The 20625-nt window shown below is 51.5% G+C and overlaps 1 protein-coding gene across 3 annotated transcripts; it reads left to right on the forward strand.

Annotated features, from left to right (window-relative positions):
- Nucleotides 1-4210: 4210 nt before the first annotated feature.
- IL1RN (interleukin 1 receptor antagonist) lies at nucleotides 4211-19273 on the forward strand. 3 transcript variants are annotated; one of them, XM_029231439.1, is made up of 6 exons: nucleotides 4211-4266; nucleotides 4400-4560; nucleotides 12909-12960; nucleotides 15386-15474; nucleotides 16604-16716; nucleotides 17928-19273. In XM_029231439.1, exons 2-6 carry the CDS (start codon nucleotides 4548-4550, stop codon nucleotides 18141-18143), a joined length of 483 nt encoding a protein of 160 aa, XP_029087272.1. In that variant the 5' UTR covers nucleotides 4211-4266; nucleotides 4400-4547; the 3' UTR covers nucleotides 18144-19273. The 3 variants fall into 3 exon arrangements, with proteins under 3 accessions (XP_029087272.1, XP_029087271.1, XP_029087273.1); XM_029231438.1 differs by lacking the exons at nucleotides 4211-4266; nucleotides 4400-4560 and having other exon boundaries at nucleotides 12755-12960; XM_029231440.1 differs by lacking the exons at nucleotides 4211-4266; nucleotides 4400-4560; nucleotides 12909-12960 and adding an exon at nucleotides 14041-14115.
- The last annotated feature ends 1352 nt before the right edge of the window (nucleotides 19274-20625 follow it).

Raw genomic sequence — 20625 nt, forward strand, 5'->3', positions numbered from 1 at the left:
CTCTACATTTTGGCTCTGATGACTTATAATTAATTCCCTGAAGCCCCCAGCAGTGCTTTCTCTCCCCTTGGGGCCTCTGTCCCATCCTCCCCCCTTACCTGTCCCATCTCCCTCCTGCGACCCCATCCCCAAGCCTGATTGGGGTGCCCCTGTTTGGAGGGAGCCACCAAACCCTGTGCTTCCTTTATCCATGCACACATCATCCCGTGATGTCCTTCGAGGATGAGGACACGCCCACCTTACTCACCTCTGTGCCCTCAGGGTCCAACGTAGCACCTGGTGGGGGTGGGTGGGGAGTGAATCTTCTTGGAGCAAGTGTGCTTTAGGTTTTGATTGTTGGTTGGTGTTGCAGGGACCAGCCCACCTTGAACTAGCTGGCAGCTCTACCCCTTAGCTCCTGGGAAAGCACCAGGAACTACTCCTCTTCTTTCAGACACAGCTTGGACACCACCAGGAGGATGCAGCTGGCTCTGACTCCTGTCCTGTGCCCGATGCAGTGCGGCCGAAGACGGGGTGAGACGGCTGGAGTGAGAAAAGGCGGAGCAGCTCGCCAACACGAGGCAGCGCGGCCGGCAGACAAACCGGATGCACCGTACGGTTGCAGGAAATGATTCTTCCCATCGTCAGCCCGTGCCTTACTGGACTGTCCCTTCTGGAATTTCATGTTGATTGACTGCTCAGTTTCCTTATGTGCTGTTCGTTGGCTTTTATGGGATTATTTAATTGAAGGCTTCGGTTGCAGGGGACAGGACACACTTGAGCTAGCTTCAGCTGTGATGGGGAATTTGTGAGACAGCAGCAGGAAGTACAGGATCTCATGAGAGATCCTGAATGGGAACGCTAAGGTTATGAGACATGGAGGCATCATGGTCTATCAGCTGAAGGCCACTGCCTCCTCACCTCTGCGTCTGTCTGTCTGTCTGCTCCGTTCTTCTCTCCCATAGGATCTGCTTCTCTCTCTGTACATCTGCCGAGAGCGGCCCCTTCTAGAGCTGATGGATTTCGAAGTCTTGGGTTTGAGAGCAGCTACACGTGGCCTGGCCTCTCTGCTTTTTACTTCCTTATTCCTGGCAGTGGGTTAGTTTGAAGCAGTTGGCCTCACAGGTCCAATCAGCTATGGCCTGGGGACAGAGTCGGGACGTTGAACGTGACTGGCCCTGTGTGTTGGGATGCAGGTGATGGGGGTAGTTCCCAGAAGAGGGGATCGTGGGTTAAGCAGAGTTGGCACGTCTTGACCCTGACGGATGTGAACTTGTGTGTTTCAGTGTGTGATCACTTATGAATGTTATGCTCGGGAGTCTTCATTTATCTGTAGCGATGTACGTGTGTGTGTGTCAGAGAGAGAGAGGCACCGTGTCCACGCGTGGTGGCTTCCTATCTATTCTTTGTTTCCTTTCTCCACGTGGCAGGTCCTGTGCTATGGGTCAGGGACACAGCGGAGACCAAAGCAGACACTGTCCTTGCGGCGACCTGCCAGGGAGGCGGGTGTTGCACGGAGTATCACACAAATGAGTGTCTGAGCTGAGGTCTTCAGGGAGAGGCTGGTAGGCTAGTCAGCAGAGCAGGGGAGGGGAGGCCGTTCCATGCAGGGCAGAAGCAATGCCAAGGTCCTGAGGTCGGGGAATTTGAGGAACCAAAAGCAGGCCTGTGTGGCTGCAGTTCAGAGGACAAGGGGGTTGTTTGGCAAGCTCAGCCCAGACCTGGTGGCGCAGACTCTTAGGGACGCTGTAAGGGCTTTAGGGTTTGTCTAAGACCATGGGAAACTCCTCGAGGGTTTACAATCTTCAGAATTGTAAAACCGATGCCATCTCTTTTCACAACTCAAGTTCAGTGTCGTGGCCTCATGTCCCTAGAACGGCAGGAACCAGGTCGCCCCCTGGGTGTTGCTCTCCTGGCTGCAGTGGAGGGAATCCCCCCCCCCCCCACTTCTTAGTCTTCCCACGGCACCAGGCGCCCTGCCTTGGGTCCAGCTAGTGGCCCAGACTTCTGTTTCCATAGTATGACTTCCCTTTAGGACCTTGGGGTCTCTCCTGCCAGGAGACCTCACCTGCGACCGTCTGAATCCAAGATAGGGGTTCTAATGACATCCAGCCTCAATATCTCATTCCGCCCATCCCACCCCGCTGCCCTTCTTCCTTGTGCAGGGGACTGGCCCAAGGCAGGTCAGTCACTGCCACTGGGGTTCTTCAGAAGCACCCCGACCTCCATGGCCAAGGGGCGCCAGCCACCAGGAATCCCCAAATTCCCAAATGCCAGCTCTCCCCGCAGCTGCCAGTCTTCCACCTCTGGGACATTCGGCTCCAGGCTTCCAAGGGGCTCTGGGTGCTCAAGGCCAAGGCTCTGATCCCTCAGAGCTTTGCAGATTTGCAGGAGTGTCAGCAGGAGAGGAGAGCTCTGCAGTTGGGCCAGGCCCTGGGGGATTAGAGGTGCTCACAAGTGGTCCTCCCACCCTGGATGTGCTCCGTGTCAGGGATACCCCAGCCTCTGCTCTGATCCACATGCCACCCCCAGGCCCTGATCGGTAGCCCAGTTTACCATCTCCTTAATGACCCCGGGCCCCGCCAGGCCCCTGGTTCCCCAGGGGAGACATCAGACCCATAGCCTGTGAGGCTATAGCTCATACTTAAATGATGCTTCCTGTGTCCTGAGCACGTTTATTAGCTCAGTCCTCCCAACCCCTCTACAAGGGGGGCCACAGTCTTACCCTCATTTTCCAGATGTTCCCAGAATCCCACAGATATAGCTCATGAGGCCAGGGATCTGAACCTCCAGGCACCAGAGCCCGTCTCCCAGAGCGGCCCTCCTGATGTAATAACAGACGCGCACCACTCCAGGCTGCCCCAAGGCCCAACTTTCCAGGTTTACAAAATTGAGTTCCTGATTCTTTAGCAAGAAAACATTTCTCTACAAAAGCTGCTTCAAAAATTCCCAGCCCCAGCTCAGAGGCCCTGGCATTCTAGGTGGTGAGGCCGGGCTGCAGAAAGCAGGAAGTGAGGCCCTTCCTGGGAAGTCCCTGCGGTTAGGGCACCAGGATGGGGCCTGCCCCACTCCAGCACCCTGCACCTCCTGACCTGGCTTCAGACCCCATGGGCTGAGTCAAGGAATGAGCCTGGGCTGCAGAGACTGTGTGAGGGGACAGTGAACTGCTCCTCCCAGACCCCTCTGGAGAGGGTCCTGAATGATGGAGACTTCGTCAAGCGACTGGCCTGTTCTTCCCTGACAGAGGCTCGAAGGTGGCAGTATCAGGGTGGAGGCAGCCACTAGGCTGGCCTCCCCTTCACCTGCGCCCTGCGGCATTGCCTACAGCAAGGCCCTGCTTCAATGCGCACAACTTATAAAGCATTCTAGAGTCTGCCCATCATTCCTTCTTCCAGCCAGCCCCTCCGCTATGGCAGGGCAGGAAATGACTGCACCCTCTGCAGTTATCAGAATGAGGGCCTGGAGAATGAAAGGGACGCATCCAGAGTCATGCAGCTGCAGACCTGGGGATGAGACCGGGAACTTGGAGCCTGGCGGGAAGACCCTGCCACTGTTCCCATGCATCGACCTGGGTGGTTTTAAACATACCTGAGTTGTCTGCTCCCTGCCGACAGGGTCCAGGGCATGAAGCTAACAAGCAGGTCAGTTCTGAATGGCAAAGAGGAAGAGAGGGTTGAGAACACAGAATCTTTCAGAGAAGGTGGGGAGAGAGTATCTGACCTCGAAGACAGCATCATGCCAGGGTTGGGCATGGGGCCTGAGGGTAACTGGAGGAGGGGACGCATACCCTCTGCTCCCTAAGCCAAGCCCCAACCACATGGGCCACAATCCAACCATGATGATCCCACCCAAGGGCCTTTGTGCTTGCTGTTCTTCCACCTGGAAGAACACCCTTTCTTAATCATTCAGGTCTCAGCTCAAATATCACCTCAAAGAGACTTCCCCTGGCCACTTTCCCTAAAATCGCACCCACCCCATGTCCCTTGAAAACCTCACGTTTCTTCTTTCCCCTCTAGCACTTCCTGCCATATGAAGTTAGTTCCTGCCATATGAAGTTAGTTCGTTTGTTTCTTGTCTGCCTTCCCCATTAGAACATCAGGGACCTTCTGTGGCTTTCCCCCGAGGCCCAGAAAAGAACCTGGCACGCAGGGTTAAGTCCACCCACGTTGTCTGGCTGAAGGCGTGTACGCTGGCGCCAGCTGACGGTTGTTGGGTTTGGGTGGGCACAAAGGTCCAGCCCCACTGAGCCTGCTCAGCCCCTCCCACGTGACCTCCAGTTTTATGCAGGTAAGAACCAGTTTGACTTCTGTTCGCCTGAGTCACCTTTCCGGAAGCTGGGCTTGCCCACCTCCTTGCGGTGGCCAGCCCTGCGTGGGTATATGGGAAGGCAGGCTGGGGCTTCTCCTCTCATCCTCTTCAGGGAATCAAGAAGGAGGGAGCAGCTCTGCCCTGGGAGGCGTTGGTGGCACAGGTGGTGCCTGGCTGCTCTTCCTTCCTGTGCCAGCGCTCAATCTGGAGCCAGAGGCTGGAAGACCTTGGAACACCTCGTCTTCTACCAGGCCCTCCCCATGGAAACCCATGGTAAGCTCCTTCCACTCCTATTTTTCCATCTGAAACATGGGACTGAAAAGTATTTGCAAAATGCTCTCAGACTCTGAAGAGTGAGCTTCAAGGGGAATGTCAAGGGTGTGGAGCTCCAGGCTTGTCTGGGAGACCTGGCCACTGTACAGACAACAGCCTCCATGGAGAGACCATGCAGATGCTCTGAGGCAGGGGCTGAGAGCCCCGTGCATGCTGGGTGAGCAGGTGAACTGAGGAAGCATGCCTGCTGTGCAAAAAATCTGGAAGCCCTTGGAGTCACTTGGTCATTTCCCACTGTTGATAGAGATGTGGAAAATTGGAGAACTGTTTCTGTAAAAAGAGAGAAAGAACAGTGTGAGCTAAATGAGAAATACTAATAGAACCTGGTCCTCAACCATAGATCTGAGGGGTAATAGGGAAGGTTAGGGACTGTGGAGAATTAGGGGTTGTCACTAGTCAGTTCCACAGGTGGGTTTTTCCATGAGAATGCAGGCCCAAGTTACCAGAATTTCTCATTTTTCTTCTTTTTTTTTTCCCGCACCATGCGGCATGTGGGATCTTAGTTCCCCAACCAGAGATGGGACCTGCGCCCCCTGCAGTGGAAGCGCAGAGTCTTAACCACTGGACCACAAGGGAAGTCCCAAAACTTCTCATTTTTCAAAAAGAATCAGATATTCTGATTTCGTGATGTGTAGCATTCTGATTAAATAAAACAATGAAGTGAGAAAATAAAATATTTAATCTATGAGCTACTGGCTTGCAACCTCTGGTTAAGTAAGATACATGAGGGGCAGAGAAAAGATCTTAAGGTTGGTGGTCTGAAGGTCCAGTTTTTAATTCTAAGTTGGCCTCTAATGGGTAAATTATTACTCCCACCTGGGTCTCACTTTCCTCAATGTCAAGAGGAGGCTGGCAAACTCGGGGTTTCAAGGACACAGTAATAACTAATACTTCCACAGTGCTTACTACAAGCTGGGCATTCTGCTGAACTATTTACGTGGTTTACTTCATTTAATTCTCACAATAACCATAAGAGGAAGGACTATTATGGTTCACATTTTCAGAAGAGGAAACTGGGGCATAGAAGGTTAAATAATTTGCCAAAGGCCAGACAGCCAGTATAAGCAGAGGAGCTGGGCTTGACAACAGACAGTCTGTCTCCAAACCACTGGATATGCTCTAGGGGTATGGAGACCAAATGAGATCAGGAAGCGAGAAGTGCATTGTAAACCACAGCAGTGATTCCAGGAGCAGCAAACCTTCCCCCTTCCCCCAGTGGGTGTAACAGTCTCCAGTGGGGTGCATTAAACTGTTAACCCATGGTCTTCTGTAGTTTTCAAATGTGTAAGGGAAGATGTAACTCTCAGAACCAGACAGTGATATGCTGTGAAGGAATCACTATACTTATAAAAGGTTCATTCCAAAATATTTTAAGCTGGCACATAGTAGGTGCTAAATAAAATGTATAACTTGAACTGGATTGAATTCAGGAGACAATTGCATGTAAGTCCAGTGAAGACACCATGTCTCCTGGGAGGAGGAACCACATTCTCCATCTAACGTCAGGAACGTGGGTGGTACCACTGACGCCAACCAGAGAACGGGGATCTGAGAAGAGAGAACTCAGTGAGATTCATGGTTTGACAGAAGAGCCGGGAAAGTGAGGACAGAGACAGGATGAAGATGGAACCACCCTGTGTGTATTCTGCATTACCCTGGACAAGCCATTTACCTCACTGGACCTCTGTTTCCTCTCTACACTGCTGACTTTATTGCTAATGTGTGTGAAGGAGGGGGAGGAGGTGAAGAAGTGACAATGAAAAGGTAAATCCTTTCTATCACCTAAGTTGTTTTTTTGTGGTACGTGGGCCTCTCACTGTTGTGGCCTCTTCCATTGCGGAGCACAGGCTCTGGACGCGCAGGCTCAGTGGCCATGGCTCATGGGCCCAGCCGCTCCGTGGCATGTGGGATCCTCCCGGACTGGGGCACGAACCCGTGTCCCCTGCATTGGCAGGTGGACTCTCAACCACTGCGCCACCAGGGAAGCCCACGATCTAAGTTTGAAAACAGTTTTAAGCTACTGAATGTTGACCATATCTTGATTACATAGTTGGGGGAAATGAAATATGAATGACTTAATCAAAAATTAACTTGATTAGAATGAGAGTGATTGATCAATATTATATCTGCTATAGTCTCTGTCCTTGAGTGGAAGACTTACTAAGGCTTTGGGGTCCTCTGGTGTGCTTTGCCTATATGTCTATTCATCTAATAAAATGGACAACATCTCTGCTACTGGGCTAGTTGGCAAGGTACAATGATTGATAGTTAATTGTGCCTGCAATTTGCAGCACTAGCCATGAGATGGTGCCAGTACCTTCTAAGGGTTTGTATGATAAGGCAATCATCTGTTTTCCGGGGACTGAGGGGTTTCCTGTGATGCAGGGCTTTCAGTATTAAAACCAAGAAAATCCTGGAAAAACTAGGGCAATTGGCCACCCTAGTCCATAACAAGGTAAAGAGGTTTCTTTTTAACCTATGTAAGGTCTTAGAATCATCTTTTCTTTACTAGCAAAATACCTCCTAAAATTTCCAAACAGTTATAGAATAAATCATTGCTCTATAAGATGTGAGTTCAAACCAAAAGGAACAGCATAAGAACAAATACAATTCTTGTTCCTGTGCAATCAAGCAGAGAAGAAAAAATGTCACTTGCCTCTCTGGCAGGACTGCAGTGTAGGAAGAACTGGGTTCAAATCCTGGCTCAGCCAGGATCTGGGGCAAGTGATTTAATCTTTCTGAGCCTCGATTTCTTATTCTACAAAGTGAGTATAAGTATATCCCCGTCCTGAGACTGGGGGTACATATACCTGCCTTGCACAGCTACATGAGGACTAAATAAGATCTGTATGAAAGCATACGACACAGAGGCCGAAACACTGCAGGCAAGAAACAGGGTAGTCCCCTCCCCCAAGTTCCTGTCCTTCCCCTTCTCCTCCTGCCTGCGGAGAAGCTACCTTACAAAGCTAATCAGTCATCAAAGCCCAGAAGGCAAGAGTAAACGTGTACCTTGGAAAAACATAAGATAAGTAGGTAAACAATGGCTTTCCGTGCAGATCCCTATCAAACCCAGAAACTGCTGGAACAAAGATCATCTTGGAAAACTCTGAACCTCAGAAAGGATTCACAGTGAGTTTACCATTTGTATCTGCGAGGAGAGCAAGCGTCTTGTAAAGCAGCAATCAATCACAGCTGGCTTTATACACAGTCTCCTGACGTCTACCAGCCAGGACAGGCAACTCGGTCATTCCGATGGCTGCAGCTTGGTGGGCAGAGATGCCCAGGAGGACACCTGTCTCCAAGCCTGACCTGCTGCTATAGGGAGCTTCTAATAAACTAACAGATTTGGTTAAAATTGACTTGGCTGCCTGGCAGGGCAGGGTAGCTGGAGTTTGACAAAGAGAAGACAGCAGATTATACTGTGGGGGCTTGTATTTATCACCCTTTTTCCTCCTCTTTGTATTAATATATTTACTCATCTCTTGGAGAGAGTAACGGGAGCCTTTGTGCCATTATCTTAGTAAAAATTTACAACGTTTGGACAATAGCACTGCCTGTATTGTGTGGCATGTGCTGTAACGCTCAGGCATTCAAGAATTGGCTGAAGATTCTGAATCTGGGATTTAGCCATTACAACGTAAGGTACACACCTGTCCACCCAAGCCTGTTGCTTAAGTGTTTCCCAAGGACACTTGGATGACGACAAATGCAGCTCCAGGAGGCACAGCTGGAAATGCACCAAGATTCATTGATGTTTCCTGATAAATGGGATTTATTGGTAGGGATTGTTTCTCGGGAGGGGGATGGGACCTGTGGGGTGAGCCATTTGGGCTGAGGAGGAGGAAATTTGGAGTTGGGAAAAGAGGGGACAATTTCTGTCTAGAAAGACGAAAGAGCGCTCAAATCTCCCTGTCCCCTCAGGGTGCTGGAGCCAGGAAGAGCCCGTCTCTTCCCAACTTCACACTGAGTGATGTGGGTGGCTTGAAATCATCCGTGGTAGGCGTATCTACACCAGAGAAATTGGCAAATGCTACAAGTCAGAACTCCTTTTGGAGATCCTGCTGTCAATATCCACTGCCAAGGTCAGGGTTACACCACTGCCCTGCTTTCAGGTTCAATCACCCCAAAACTTCTTCCAAGTCTAATCCATCTGGCCGCTGTTCCCAGGATGGTCTTAATAAAACAAATGTGACAGTGTCACCCTCTGATTCAATTTTCTTTTACATAAATTCCCTGCTCCTTGAAGTGGAACTAAAGGCCCCTCCTTCCCTGGTTCCTGCTCAACTTGTCAATCACGTCTTTGGGCAGACTCATGGGACTCGGGGGCGGGGGAAGATGCAGTTTATATTTTATCTCCCACTGAGTAGGAAGGCCCCCCCGCCCCCCCCCCCCCCCCCCCCCCCGCCGACCACCCTGGTTTGGGCTGGGACCCTGGAGCGTGAAAAGTGAATGGAAATGAAGAAGTGAACAGAAATGGACTCTGGAGCATGAGAAGTGAACAGAAATGGATTTCCCGAAGCCCAGTTCTGACTCATCTCAAGCCCTGTTTGGGTGAAGTCACCTGGGGCTGCCGTGCTCCTGGCCTCAGTGCCCAGAGAAAGCAAAAGTGAATTGTCTCTGGGTACATACAACATCATCCAGGGCCTCAGATCATCCCTACAGTTTTTGCTACACAGTGTCCAGCGGTTAATAACAAGTAATCAGGCATACGCAAGACAACATGTGTACCAGAGAAAACCAGACAGTAGAAGGAGACCCAGTGGGGATTCAAATAATGGAGTCAACAGGGGCAGCCTTTGTAAGAACCCTGAATGAATAATAGGATCAAGGGTGTAAAGGACAAGATTGCAACTTTTGGCAGAGAACTAGAAACTCTACAAAAAAGGAAGCAAATGGAAATCCTAGAACTGAAAGATGCCATTAACTGAAATTGAGAAAGAGCTCACATGTATTGAACACTTCCTATGTGGGCAGACTGCACTGAACACTTTACTGGCATCAACAATGAAGGTTCACCCACATGGTCTCCATGGAGCCTGTCTCGTGTCACTCCTAGGACCCGGACTTAGCCTGGCTGTCCTGTTTCCCTTCAAGTGGGCCTTAGTCATTTCTGCTGTCACCGGTGTCTAGCAGGGCAGGGCTCGGCACGTAGCAGGTACCAGTATAGCTGTGATGCCTGGTGCCCGGGGAAAACACAGGGTGCTGATTGGGAAGCAGAGTTCACTCCATGGCGTGGTCATTAAGCTTAATTCGGGAAGCAGAGTGACGAGTGAGTACTAGAAGGGAGAATACATTTAGTGAGAGATGTCCCGTGGGTGGGCAGACATCACAGGGACACCGACTGATTTGATGCAACAGAGCCAATAGTGGAATTGTGGCCAGATGCGTGAGGAAAGGGAGGAGATTCTCCTCCCCACTTACTTCCTCCCCTGCCCACTCCCGTTTCCCCCCCCACCCCGCCACAGGAGTGAATCCCTCTCCCCTGGAGTCAAGCAGGCTTGTTGGGCATGTTGACGGGGATCAGGGCATTGTGACTGTCCCCTCCCACTCTACCTGGGGTGATGAATCAGACGTCATACCTCCCTATTGTTTAAGTAGTCCCTACGTGCCAAGGACGGGGCTAAATACATCATGTGCAAAATGTTTCCATCCTCAAAGCAACCCGTGACAAGGCTTCCTTCTATTATTAGCCCCATCTAATGGATAACGAAACTGAGACTTGGAGAGTTCTGGCATGTTGTCTGGGTGGCCCAGCTCGTAACTGACACAGGAGAATGCAGTCCGAAGTCGGCCTGGCCCCAGGGACTCCCGCCCCCATGTCCAGAAAGACTTGTCAGGCCACAGAAGGAAAAAGATACAGATCTAGGAGATGGGGTTGTGGGGGCGGGGGGAACCCAGGGCCTCTACTCTCAGGGAGAAACCTGTCTCTTAGAATTTGGGCTGGGAACGGAGGAACATTTACCCAGGCACTGCAGTGTGGGCAGGACCTTGACCCCTTGGTCTCACCGTGGCAAGTCACTGCTTTTCTTCAGTATGTAAGGATCATTTTTTTTTTTTTTTTTTTTTTGCCGTGCCGCATGGCATACGGGATCTTAGTTTCCTGACCAGGGATCGAACCCGTGCTCCCTGGAGTGGAAGCACAGAGCCCTAACCACTGGACTGACAAGGAATTCCCTTTAAGGACAATTTTTGAGTGATGCTGATTTAACAGTCGAGGAGTACTTCATAAGTAGCCTAAGAAAGACAAGTTGGAGAGAACTTATCCTGGGAGGTGGCAAGCTGCCTTGTTCCCTTACAGCAGGTGTGATGACCAAGGTATGCACCCGATGATTCATAAGTGTTCCAGAAATTATAAACTCCAATTCAGCAAATACTGGAAGTGACAAATGACCAAGCAGGTTCATACACATCGCCTCCTTTAGCCAGCCCCCCCAAAACAAACAAAAACAATCAACCCCCCAACACAGCCCTCAAAGGTAGACATTATTTCTTACATGTGTTTCAAAGGTGAGTAGGAGCCCTCAAGGTCTCACAGCTTGTGAGAACAGAGCAGGAGATGTGCCTACGTGCCGTTTTGTCCTACTCAGGGAGGTGACAATTTTTGCAGAAATGTTTCACTTGCTCTGGAAGAGGAGCTCATTAACGATCTGAGAAATTCATTCACAAACTTCCCCTTTAAAAAAAATTTTTATCGAGGTATAATTGACATATTACATTATGTGAGTTTCAGATGTACAACATAGTTATACAATTATATTTTTTGCTTGTGATGAGAATTTTTAAGATCCACTCTCTTAGTAACTTTCAAATATGCAGTGTACCCTACCTCTCTGACAGATTTTACCCTCATTTGGACACAGCCTCTGATTGGTTGGTTGAAAATAAAGTCAGACTCCTCAAGATCTGCTGCTGTAATAGGAGACCCCTGGGTGGGAGTCAGGAGACCTGGATTTCTGGCTACACCTTTGCCATGGAAAAGCTGTGTGACCTTGGGCAGGTGCCCTCCCCTCTCTGGGTCTTCCTCAGAAAGCGTGCTGGGGTGAGGTAGAATGATGCTGAGTGCCCATCCAGTCCTCAAAGGCTACAGTCTGCGCTTCTGCACTAGCGTTACATTCTCCTACCATTTAGATCATGTAGGACCCGCTTCACCTATTTTCTGTCCATTAATAGGAATATACTTTCTTTTTTCCTGACTGTCTAGAATGTAGTAAGAAAGGAAGTGAATGTTTCTTAGTGCCCATTATGAGCCAGAACTTTTGCCTTCCAACCAACCTTCCTTCCTCCCTTCCTTCCGTCCTTCCGTCCTCGTACCTATGAGAATGACATAATCAACCTCATTCTGAGCGTGAGGAGAGAGAAGCAGAGACCCAGATAAGTGACTTGTTCCAGGTCACACAGGTGGCAAACGGCAAGTGCTAGAGGTAGATTTTTGGATTCATTTCCGTCCCACGCTGAGTTCACCCCATTTTCCCGAGACCATAACTTCAAAGACGTCGATAACAGGAATAGGGTTGGTTTCAAAGTCCCTCTCAGGAAGTTTACTCTAAAGCAGGAGGCAGCAAACTTCAGGCCAAATCCAGCCACCACCTGTTTTTTGTAAATAAAGTTGTATTGGAGCACAATTAAATTAGCTTGTTGGTTTACAGATCATCCAAGGCTGCTTTTCAGCTACGACAGCCGAGTTGGGTAATAATGACGTACGGCCCCGCAAATTCTAAAATGTTTGCTATTTGGTCCTTAACAGAATGTTTGCCAGCACCTGGTCCAGAGTCCAGCAAGGCTGTCCCGCCTTCAAAGAACACAAAGTGACCTGAGTCTGTCACAGGTGCTGGGAGCCCTGCCACTCGACTTCTTAGGAAAGGGGGATATTTCTACTCAAACCTGTTTTTGCAAAGTCTCAGGATACCTGTCGGGCAGATGAAGGGATTTGGTTTTCAGTGTGCTCTTATTCCCAGGAACTCCGTGAAGGGGAAATAAAAATCTCAATTTTGGGGAAATTGCACAGAGGAAAAGGGGAGGGAATGGGTTACAACATCCCATTGCGACACTCAGCAGGGTTGAAAGTGACAACAGCAAGGTTTCTCGTTTTGAAAATGTGAGGGCGTTTCCGTTTCTCACAGTGGGACAGGGTGGCCGCAGCCTGGTCTTGGTGAGGGACGATCTTCTTTATAAGCAGCTCCTCTGGGTCTGAAATGGCAGTCTCCCATTGCCTTGTGGTCACAGGATGGAAGTCTGCAGGTGTCACCACGGTTACCTAATCTCTCTCCTCCTTTTCCTGTTCCATTCAGAGACAGCCTGCTACCCCCTGGGAAAGAGACCCTGCGAGATGCAAGCCTTCAGGTAAGGCCGACCCAGAGGAGGTGGGGCTGGACGGGTAGAAAATGGAGAAAGAACAGAGAGCCGTCTGTGGCTGCCAGGTTCCATGAGGTTTGGGCTGGAAAGGGATGCTCGTTATTCAAGTAAGAGGCTGCCACATCTGTGGTCTTCGGGACTTGTATTTCAAAATATCCCAAATGTGCGAAGCTTGGCTGGGGGCCTGGCGGACTCTCCCAGAGACCCTGGCAACTTGGTGACAGACACGTGCCCAGGAGCCATGCCGGGGTTTGGGCCTGGTAGAGCATGCTAGGCAAAGAGGCAGAGAGGGGCGCTGTGGGCAGGGCACAGCCCAGAGTTCCAGACTAACTATTAACAGTGCCTGCCTGTGTTGATATATCAGAGGGTCCCGCTCCCCTGGGACCTCAGTTTCCCCATCTGTGACATGGGGTTAATGCTAACCCTGCCTGCATTACAGGGTTGATGTGAAGGTCAAATGCACGGATAACAGCGTGATGTTTTGTGAGCAGTAAAGTGCCTGGCAAAGATTACGATTATTAAAAATTAGGTCAGGGACTTTGTGAGATGTCATCATCCCTGGCTGTAAATATAGCAGGCTGTGATGCTGATAAAAACAGAACACTGTCCGAGTGCGGCCTCTGGGCCATGATGTCCCAGGACATGTCGGGGTGATCTCACCCTCCAACTCTGAGTTTCTCTTGCCTGAGACTACAGGCTGGGACTCTGCGTGCCTGTGTGTGTTCCAGAGAAGTCCCTCCCCCAGGGGTCTGCCTCTGTCTCCTCCCATAGGCTGGGAGCTCTAGGAGATGCTCCAGGGATGTTTAATCCCTTCAGATGGGATTCAGCTCATCCAGGAACTAAGAATAATCACAAAAGGTCAAATGCTCACTCGTACCAGGAATTTTACAGTTTGCCTGACCCCCTCTCATTGGGCTCAGGGGCTCATCACAGCCACCTGCTGAGGTGGGTGTTGCTGGCCCCCTTTCACAGGTGAGGAGATGAAGCACAGGTCCAAGGTCATGCTGGTGGGCGGCAGGGAGTAGAGGGTCCACGTCGCGGCTGGGGCTCTGTTTACTGCATCTCACCGCTGCAAGCCCTGCTCTCAGCCGGAGGGGTCCTTCACCAAGAAGAAAAAACTGGAAGCCAGAAACAGGCCATGGGGTGAGCTGGAGGGGAAGCTGACTTGTCCCTGGGGACAGCGGCCCCTGCCAGACCCAGAACAGGCCACTGGCCAATAGAGGACAGGCTCTGGGGACAGACCTCCACGGTCTAAGGCTTGGAGGGAGTTAGCTGCAAGGGGCTCTGACCCTCGAAACTTCTAACCCTGTGCCGTGTGGGCCACTAGTCTTGGATGAATCTTAAAATTTACATTTAAATTCATAAAAAGAGAAGAAAATAAAAAATCCAGACCCTTGGTCGCACTACGTTTCAAGAGCTCAGTAGCTGCGTGTGGCTGGTGGCTGCCATATTGGATGGTGCAGACATAGAACATTTCTGCACCCACGAAGTTCTGTTGATGGTGTTACCCTAGAGCCTGCTTTGCTGAAGTAGAAGGTGGCTGCCCTGAGAACTTGAGCATAAGGAGCAAGGCAAAGAGAGAGGTAGGAGCTTCCCTGGTGGCGCAGTGGTTGGGAGTCCGCCTGCCGATGCAGGGGACACGGGTTCGTGCCCCGATCCGCGAAGATCCCGCATGCCGCGGAGCGGCTGGGCCCATGGGCCATGGCCGCTGAGCCTGCGCGTCCGGAGCCTGTGCTCTGCAACGGGAGAGGCCAGAACAGTGAGAGGCCCGCATACGGCAAAAAAAAAAAAACCGAGAGGGGTAGAACGCAGGCGCACAGCTCACCAGCTGTGGGGGTTGGGCCTCTTTCAGTTTTTTTCATATTCAAAATATATTTCTTATTTAAAATATTTTTAAGTTGTTATTTTATTTTTTGTTGACTATTTTATTTTACTTTTTAAATTTTTATTGGAGTATAGTTGGTTTACAATGTTGTGTTAGTTTCAGGTGTACAGCAGAGTGATCAGTTATACATACACATATATCCACTCTTTTTTTTTTTTTTTGCGGTACGCGGGCCTCTCACTGTTGTGGCCTCTTCCGCTGCGGAGCACAGGCTCCGGACGCGCAGGCTCAGCGGCCATGGCTCACGGGCCCAGCCGCCCCGCGGCATGGGGGATCTTCCCGGACCGGGGCACGAACCCATGTCCCCTGCATTGGCAGGCGGACCCTCAACCACTGCGCCACCAGGGAAGCCCTGTATCCACTCTTTTAACCAGCGTTGGGCTCAGTCTCCACATCCATGATATGGGTGTGCTAAATTCTACACCCCAGGCAGAAAGTTGGACGCAGATTCCGCAAAGTCTGGGGAACACAGGAGGGGGCTGGGCACATAGAAACTCTCCACTACAGCTAGGTTCTTCTGCTTTTCAGAATCTGGGATGTCAACCAGAAGACCTTCTACCTGCGAAATAACCAGCTAGTTGCTGGATACTTGCAAGGACCAAATACTAAATTGGAAGGTGAGTGGTTGCAAGGAAGGCCGATGTGATGTGGGCACTGGTCACATTGCCTGGGGTCTGCAGCCTTGTGGCCCAACCTTGGGAACTTTAGGTGTGATGTCCTAAATGCTGCTGGCTCTTTGTGGCCGAGTTTGAAGCTGGAGAGGCCTGGCCACTGAAGGACACGGACAGGGACAGCCTCAAGAAGACAGAGATGGGCGGAGTCTAGGTTGGGAGCCACCACCTACAGGCACCGTGGTCCCAGGGCCACACCTGGGGGGAGGTATGGCCCAGGAGGCAAGCTCAGCCCTTTCCTTCCTCTGGTGCCTAGAAAGCCCCCGTGTTCCTGTGTGATCAAACTCTCACTCCCACCCAAAAGTAATACACCATCAACAAGGCTGGGTTATGTCCCTTAATCAAGGACACCACATTTAGTCATGTTCCAGATCCATGTCAAACTGGATGGACTTGAACAAGTTTCACCCACTCTGTTCCTCAGTTTTCCCGTTAGTAAAAGAGGAGCAGTTGGATGATGGGACGTGGGATTGTTTCAGCACCAGCCCTCTGGGATGTTTTCACGTCCCCATTGGCTGGCTTGGGGTCGTAGGATGGCATTATCCCCATCCCCTTGTTCTCTGTCCCCGTCTCACTCTTAAAGGGTGTGAGACCCACCTTTCCTGTCCTTTTGGTAATTCTCCTAATGAGGACTCTAAACACAGAGAGGCTAAGATGTTCACTCCCTCACGAGGGCATGGAGACCACCGAGGGGAAGAGGCGGGTTCAAAGTCACCCAGGCTTCTGTGGACCAAGCCCCGGCGCCCCACTCATGACCTCGTGTGCTGTTTTCCCTGCCCATGGGCAGCACACCTGTTGACCTAGAGCGCAGGGGTCCTGGGGAAGGGAGGGAAGGATAGAAATCACCTGGAGTAGATTCTAGGTGCCTTGGACCTTGAGGAGTAGCTAGCTAGTGTGCTTGGTTTGATCTTCTGTTTGGATGCAGACCAGGAAGGGGGGCCCTTGCTGTCCTTCTGACCTTGGGGTTTTACTTAAGGGGCTGGAAGAATCCCCAGGGAGAGTCCAGCATGCTGTGTCTTCGTCATCTGTGCCTCCTCTTCTCTACAACCTGAACTTCCCCTTTGTTCTTCCCCAGAGAAGATAGATGTGGTGCCCATCGAGCCCCATGCTATGTTCCTGGGGATCCATGGGGGGAAGCTGTGCCTGGCCTGTGTCAAGTCTGGTGATGAGATCAAGCTCGGGTTGGAGGTAAGGACCGTCTCAGATTAACGAGCACCTCAAACTCGGTGGCTTAAAACAAGCACAATGGGTTCTTTCTCATGATTCTGTGGGTTGACGAGGATCAGCTGGGCAGTTCTGTGCCACGTGGTATAGCTGGGGTCCGTCCTCCAGGCTCTCTTCCCACGGGGTCTCTCTGAGTTCAGCTGCCCTCTTGAACTTCCTTATGACATGAGTGCTGGCTTCCAAGAGGGATTACTCCAAAAAGACAAGCCTCAATGTGCAAACGCTTATTAAACTTTTGCTTATATCATACCGCTAATGTCCCATTAACCAAAGACAGTCAGGTGGCTAAGCCTAGCCTCAACGAGGGAGGGGACTACCAGGGGGTGGACACCAGGAGGCATGGCTCCTTTGGGGACCTCAACCTCTGTATGCTGCTCTCTTGCCCAAGGGTCCCCAACCCACTTGGACTTGCCCTCTTTCGGTAAAGCCAACATTTGGGACCATTCTCTTCCAACCCTTATCTACTCAAACCCATGAGCTGGCATCCCATCCAAGACCTTGTACTCCCGTGCAATATTTCTTATTTTTGCGGTGGGGTGGGGGGTGAAGCATGCCGTGTAGCTTGCAGGATCTCAGTTCCCGGACCTGGGATTGAACCTGAGCCATGGCAGTGAAAGCCTGGAATCCCAACCATTAGGGCACCAGGGAAATCCTCTGTGCAATATCAATGGGCTACCAGCCCTGGGAAAAGAGGGCTTTGTATCAGGGGATTGTTGGACAAAATCTTAACTCAGATTGTGAGTGGCCGTAACTATGGCACTGTCCCTTCTGTCCACTAGTGGATAGGCACTTTATTGGAGCGGGGCTGACTGCTCTGTGTGGCGTTGGAGTGACCACGATAATGTGGTAACGTCTCGCATGGACTGCAATACCCTGCCCACCTTGTCCACTGCCCCCTCTCTTGGAGGTGCAGACACAACGGACCACCAGCCTCCCCAGGCCTTGGCCTCTGCTGATGGTGCCATGTGTTTCCCAAACATATTGGCCGAGGGCTGGAGTGACCAGATTTCCCCAAATCAAGGTGTAACCGTGGGACAGCCTCCTTGTGTCACAAGACCCGGGACACTGGGTGTCCTGCCATGGTCTTTGGGCCAGCATTTCTCCGTGGGCAGTCACGGGGCCAGGTCCTGGGGGCTGGGGTGCAAGGACCTCTCTGCTCTTTCCTTGGCCCCCAGCCGGTAAACATCACTGACCTGAACAGCAGCAAGGAGGAGGACAAGCGCTTCGCCTTCATCCGCTCCGACAGCGGGCCCACCACCAGCTTCGAGTCGGCCGCCTGCCCCGGCTGGTTCCTCTGTACCGCGCTGGAGACCGACCAGCCCGTGGGCCTCACCAATACTCCTCAAGATGCTGTCCAGGTCACCAAGTTCTACTTCCAGCAGGACCAGTAGCGGTGCTGTTCAGCATCCCTTGCCTCCCACTCCCAGCACATCTATGACTCCAGAGATGCCTCTCCCTCCCATCCGGGGGCTCGCCATGGTTGCAGTGAGCGCTCAGCGGGGCAGCCTTGGCCGGGGGTGGGGGCAGCCCTCGGAAGGAGGTACAAGAGCCCTGAGAACAGCCTCCTCTACTTACCCAGCCTCCACGAGGCCTCCGCCAGGTCTTTCTAAAGTGCACATGGGATCACGGCCCCGATCAAAGCCCTCAGGGTCGCCTGTACCTTCAGGGTAAAGTCCAGGCACCCTGGCCAGCCCCAGCCCCTCCCTCACTTCCCTTCCAGGCCCCAGAGCCCGCAGGCCACTCGCTGACCTCCCCTCAAGGGGCTCCCATCCTGCTATTTGCAAACTGGTGCTTTTCCAGGGGCAAGAGTTTTAGGCTCTGTGGCAAAATGGAAAACAAGTGTTTCCTGGTTTTTTGTTTTTTTTTTTTCATTAAGCCAGCTTTGAGAGAGAGTCCTTTATTTGGAGATGATGTTCTTTCTGGAAGGGGGTAGAAGATTAAATATCCCCTTGTTTAGGAATTGATGGTGAAAGGAGGTGATAGCTTTTCCTCTTTGTCTTTCTTGTTTTTGTGATGCCCTGACCTGTAAAAATGAAAAGTTAGTGGACTAGGTTGGTCCCCTAGTGTTTTTCTTTCTGGAACATTCCTATAAGTCTAGACCGCTCCCCGGCCCAGGCCCTGAGCGCCCTGTCCACTGCAGACCTCCTGCAGCTGCCTGCAGTGCTGTCCCCTTCCCTGCCCTCCCGTCAGAATCCCCCAGCTCCCAAGACACAGCACAAATGTGGCTTCTCCAGACCTCCCAGGAGGAATGAATCGCTCCTTGACCATTTTAGCACTTCCGACACCCTGAGAGTTGTTTGGAAGATGTTGTGCCTCTGTCTGTCTCCCCACCATCCTGTGAGCCCCTGAGAGCAGGGACCTTGACCCGCCCCCGCCATGTCTTAGGTCTCTGCAGGGCCAAGCACATGGCCTGGCCCTCAGTAGGTGCCCTCAGTGAACGTGTGTTGTATGTGTTGAGTGGAAAGTTTCCTACTCCCTGTGACCTGAGCTTTGTTTTACAATAAAACCTTGAAAACTTGAAAACTCATCTACTTTGCTGGCTGTGTCCATGGCCTTGCTGGGCTTGGGGCAAAGAGAACTGGAAAACGGGGGCGGGGTGGAGTGTCGAGCGACGGGCCTTTCAAACCCTGGGGCCGGGCCTGGGTGTCTCTCCTCTGAGTCCTTTCCTCCTTGGGCCTCGCTCTCCTCGAATAACAGGAGAGCAAATCTCTCTGCCAGGAAGGTGTGCAGCACCATCGTGCACAATAGCCTCCAACTGGAAACAACCCAAACCCCCAGCCCAGAAGAATGAACATGTAAACCGTGTATGTTCATACATACAAGGTAACGCTCGACAGCAAAGAGAATGGATAAACCATAGTTGGCTGCAGCCACAAGACAGATGAATCTTACAAACATCTTGTGGGCTTCAAGAATCCCCAAAGCATGCATAGAGCACGATTCCAGTTACGTACAGTTTAAAACAGGCAAATGGAACAGTCGTGGGGAGGGATGCAGAGACACAGAGAACAGCAAGGATGCGCCCTGCCTGAAAGCGGGGCGGTGGCCCGAGGGGCCAGGCAGCATTCTGTTTCTTGGCATGGGCGTGGTTAGGCGATTTTCTGTATGTATGTTATATTCACAGTTTTGAAATGTCTAAAAATAAAAAGCCTTGCCCCCTCCCCCCATCCTGGGATGTGAGGGAAGGGGGCACCTGGGAAATGGTGAAATTAACAGGTGGAATGTTGAATGTGGCCCCATGAGATGGGAATGCAGGACTGTAAGAATGACTGTTTATCAAACACCCCTCGGCTAAATAGAGTCAGGCCAGCAAGGGGCGCTGTCCCTTCCTGGGATTCTGCCGACTTCTAGGCTGGGTCCCAGGAGTCCTAGAGTCAGGCCCCGCTGGGCCCACAGCCTGCTGTGTGATTTTGGCCAAGTCACCTCCCTTTCCTAAGCCAGGTCCCTCCTTCTCCCAGGAAGAGTGTTGACTTAGACTGGGGTTTTCCAAACAGAGCTCCCTGGATGCCTCTCTGAGGTCCCTGGAAACAAAGCCCATAAAAGGGGAATGGAGAGGCCAGGCTCCATCCCTAGAACTCAGCTCCCACCCAGCCCTTTGCTTCCCAAACTGGACTTCCCTGCAGGGCTTTATCTGAAGAGATGTCCTTGCTACAAACAAACAAAACTGAGCAGGTTAAAAGGCAACTGACTGGGAATTCCCTGGCAGTCCAGTGGTTAGGACTCCGTGCTCTCACTGCCGAGGGCCCAGGTTCGATCCCTGGTCAAGGGACTAAAATCCCATAAGCCATATGGCACGGCCAAAAAAAAAGGGCAACCGACTGGAGAAAATCTTTAAGATCTCGCCTGGATCCCAGATCCTAAGACGACAATGAG

This window comes from Monodon monoceros, unplaced genomic scaffold (genome assembly GCF_005190385.1).
Source record: "Monodon monoceros isolate NGI ecotype Baffin Bay Population unplaced genomic scaffold, NGI_Narwhal_1 Super_Scaffold_19, whole genome shotgun sequence".
NCBI lineage: Eukaryota > Metazoa > Chordata > Mammalia > Artiodactyla > Monodontidae > Monodon > Monodon monoceros.

Bases quoted from the DNA above. Each gene is read 5' to 3' on its own strand.
- IL1RN (XM_029231438.1), top strand. From the start codon at position 12,845: ATGGAAGTCTGCAGGTGTCACCACGGTTACCTAATCTCTCTCCTCCTT. The intron at 12,961-15,385 runs GTAAGGCCGACC...TCTGCTTTTCAG, and splicing joins TGCGAGATGCAAGCCTTCAG to AATCTGGGATGTCAACCAGA. The intron at 16,717-17,927 runs GTAAGGACCGTC...CTTGGCCCCCAG, and splicing joins AGATCAAGCTCGGGTTGGAG to CCGGTAAACATCACTGACCT.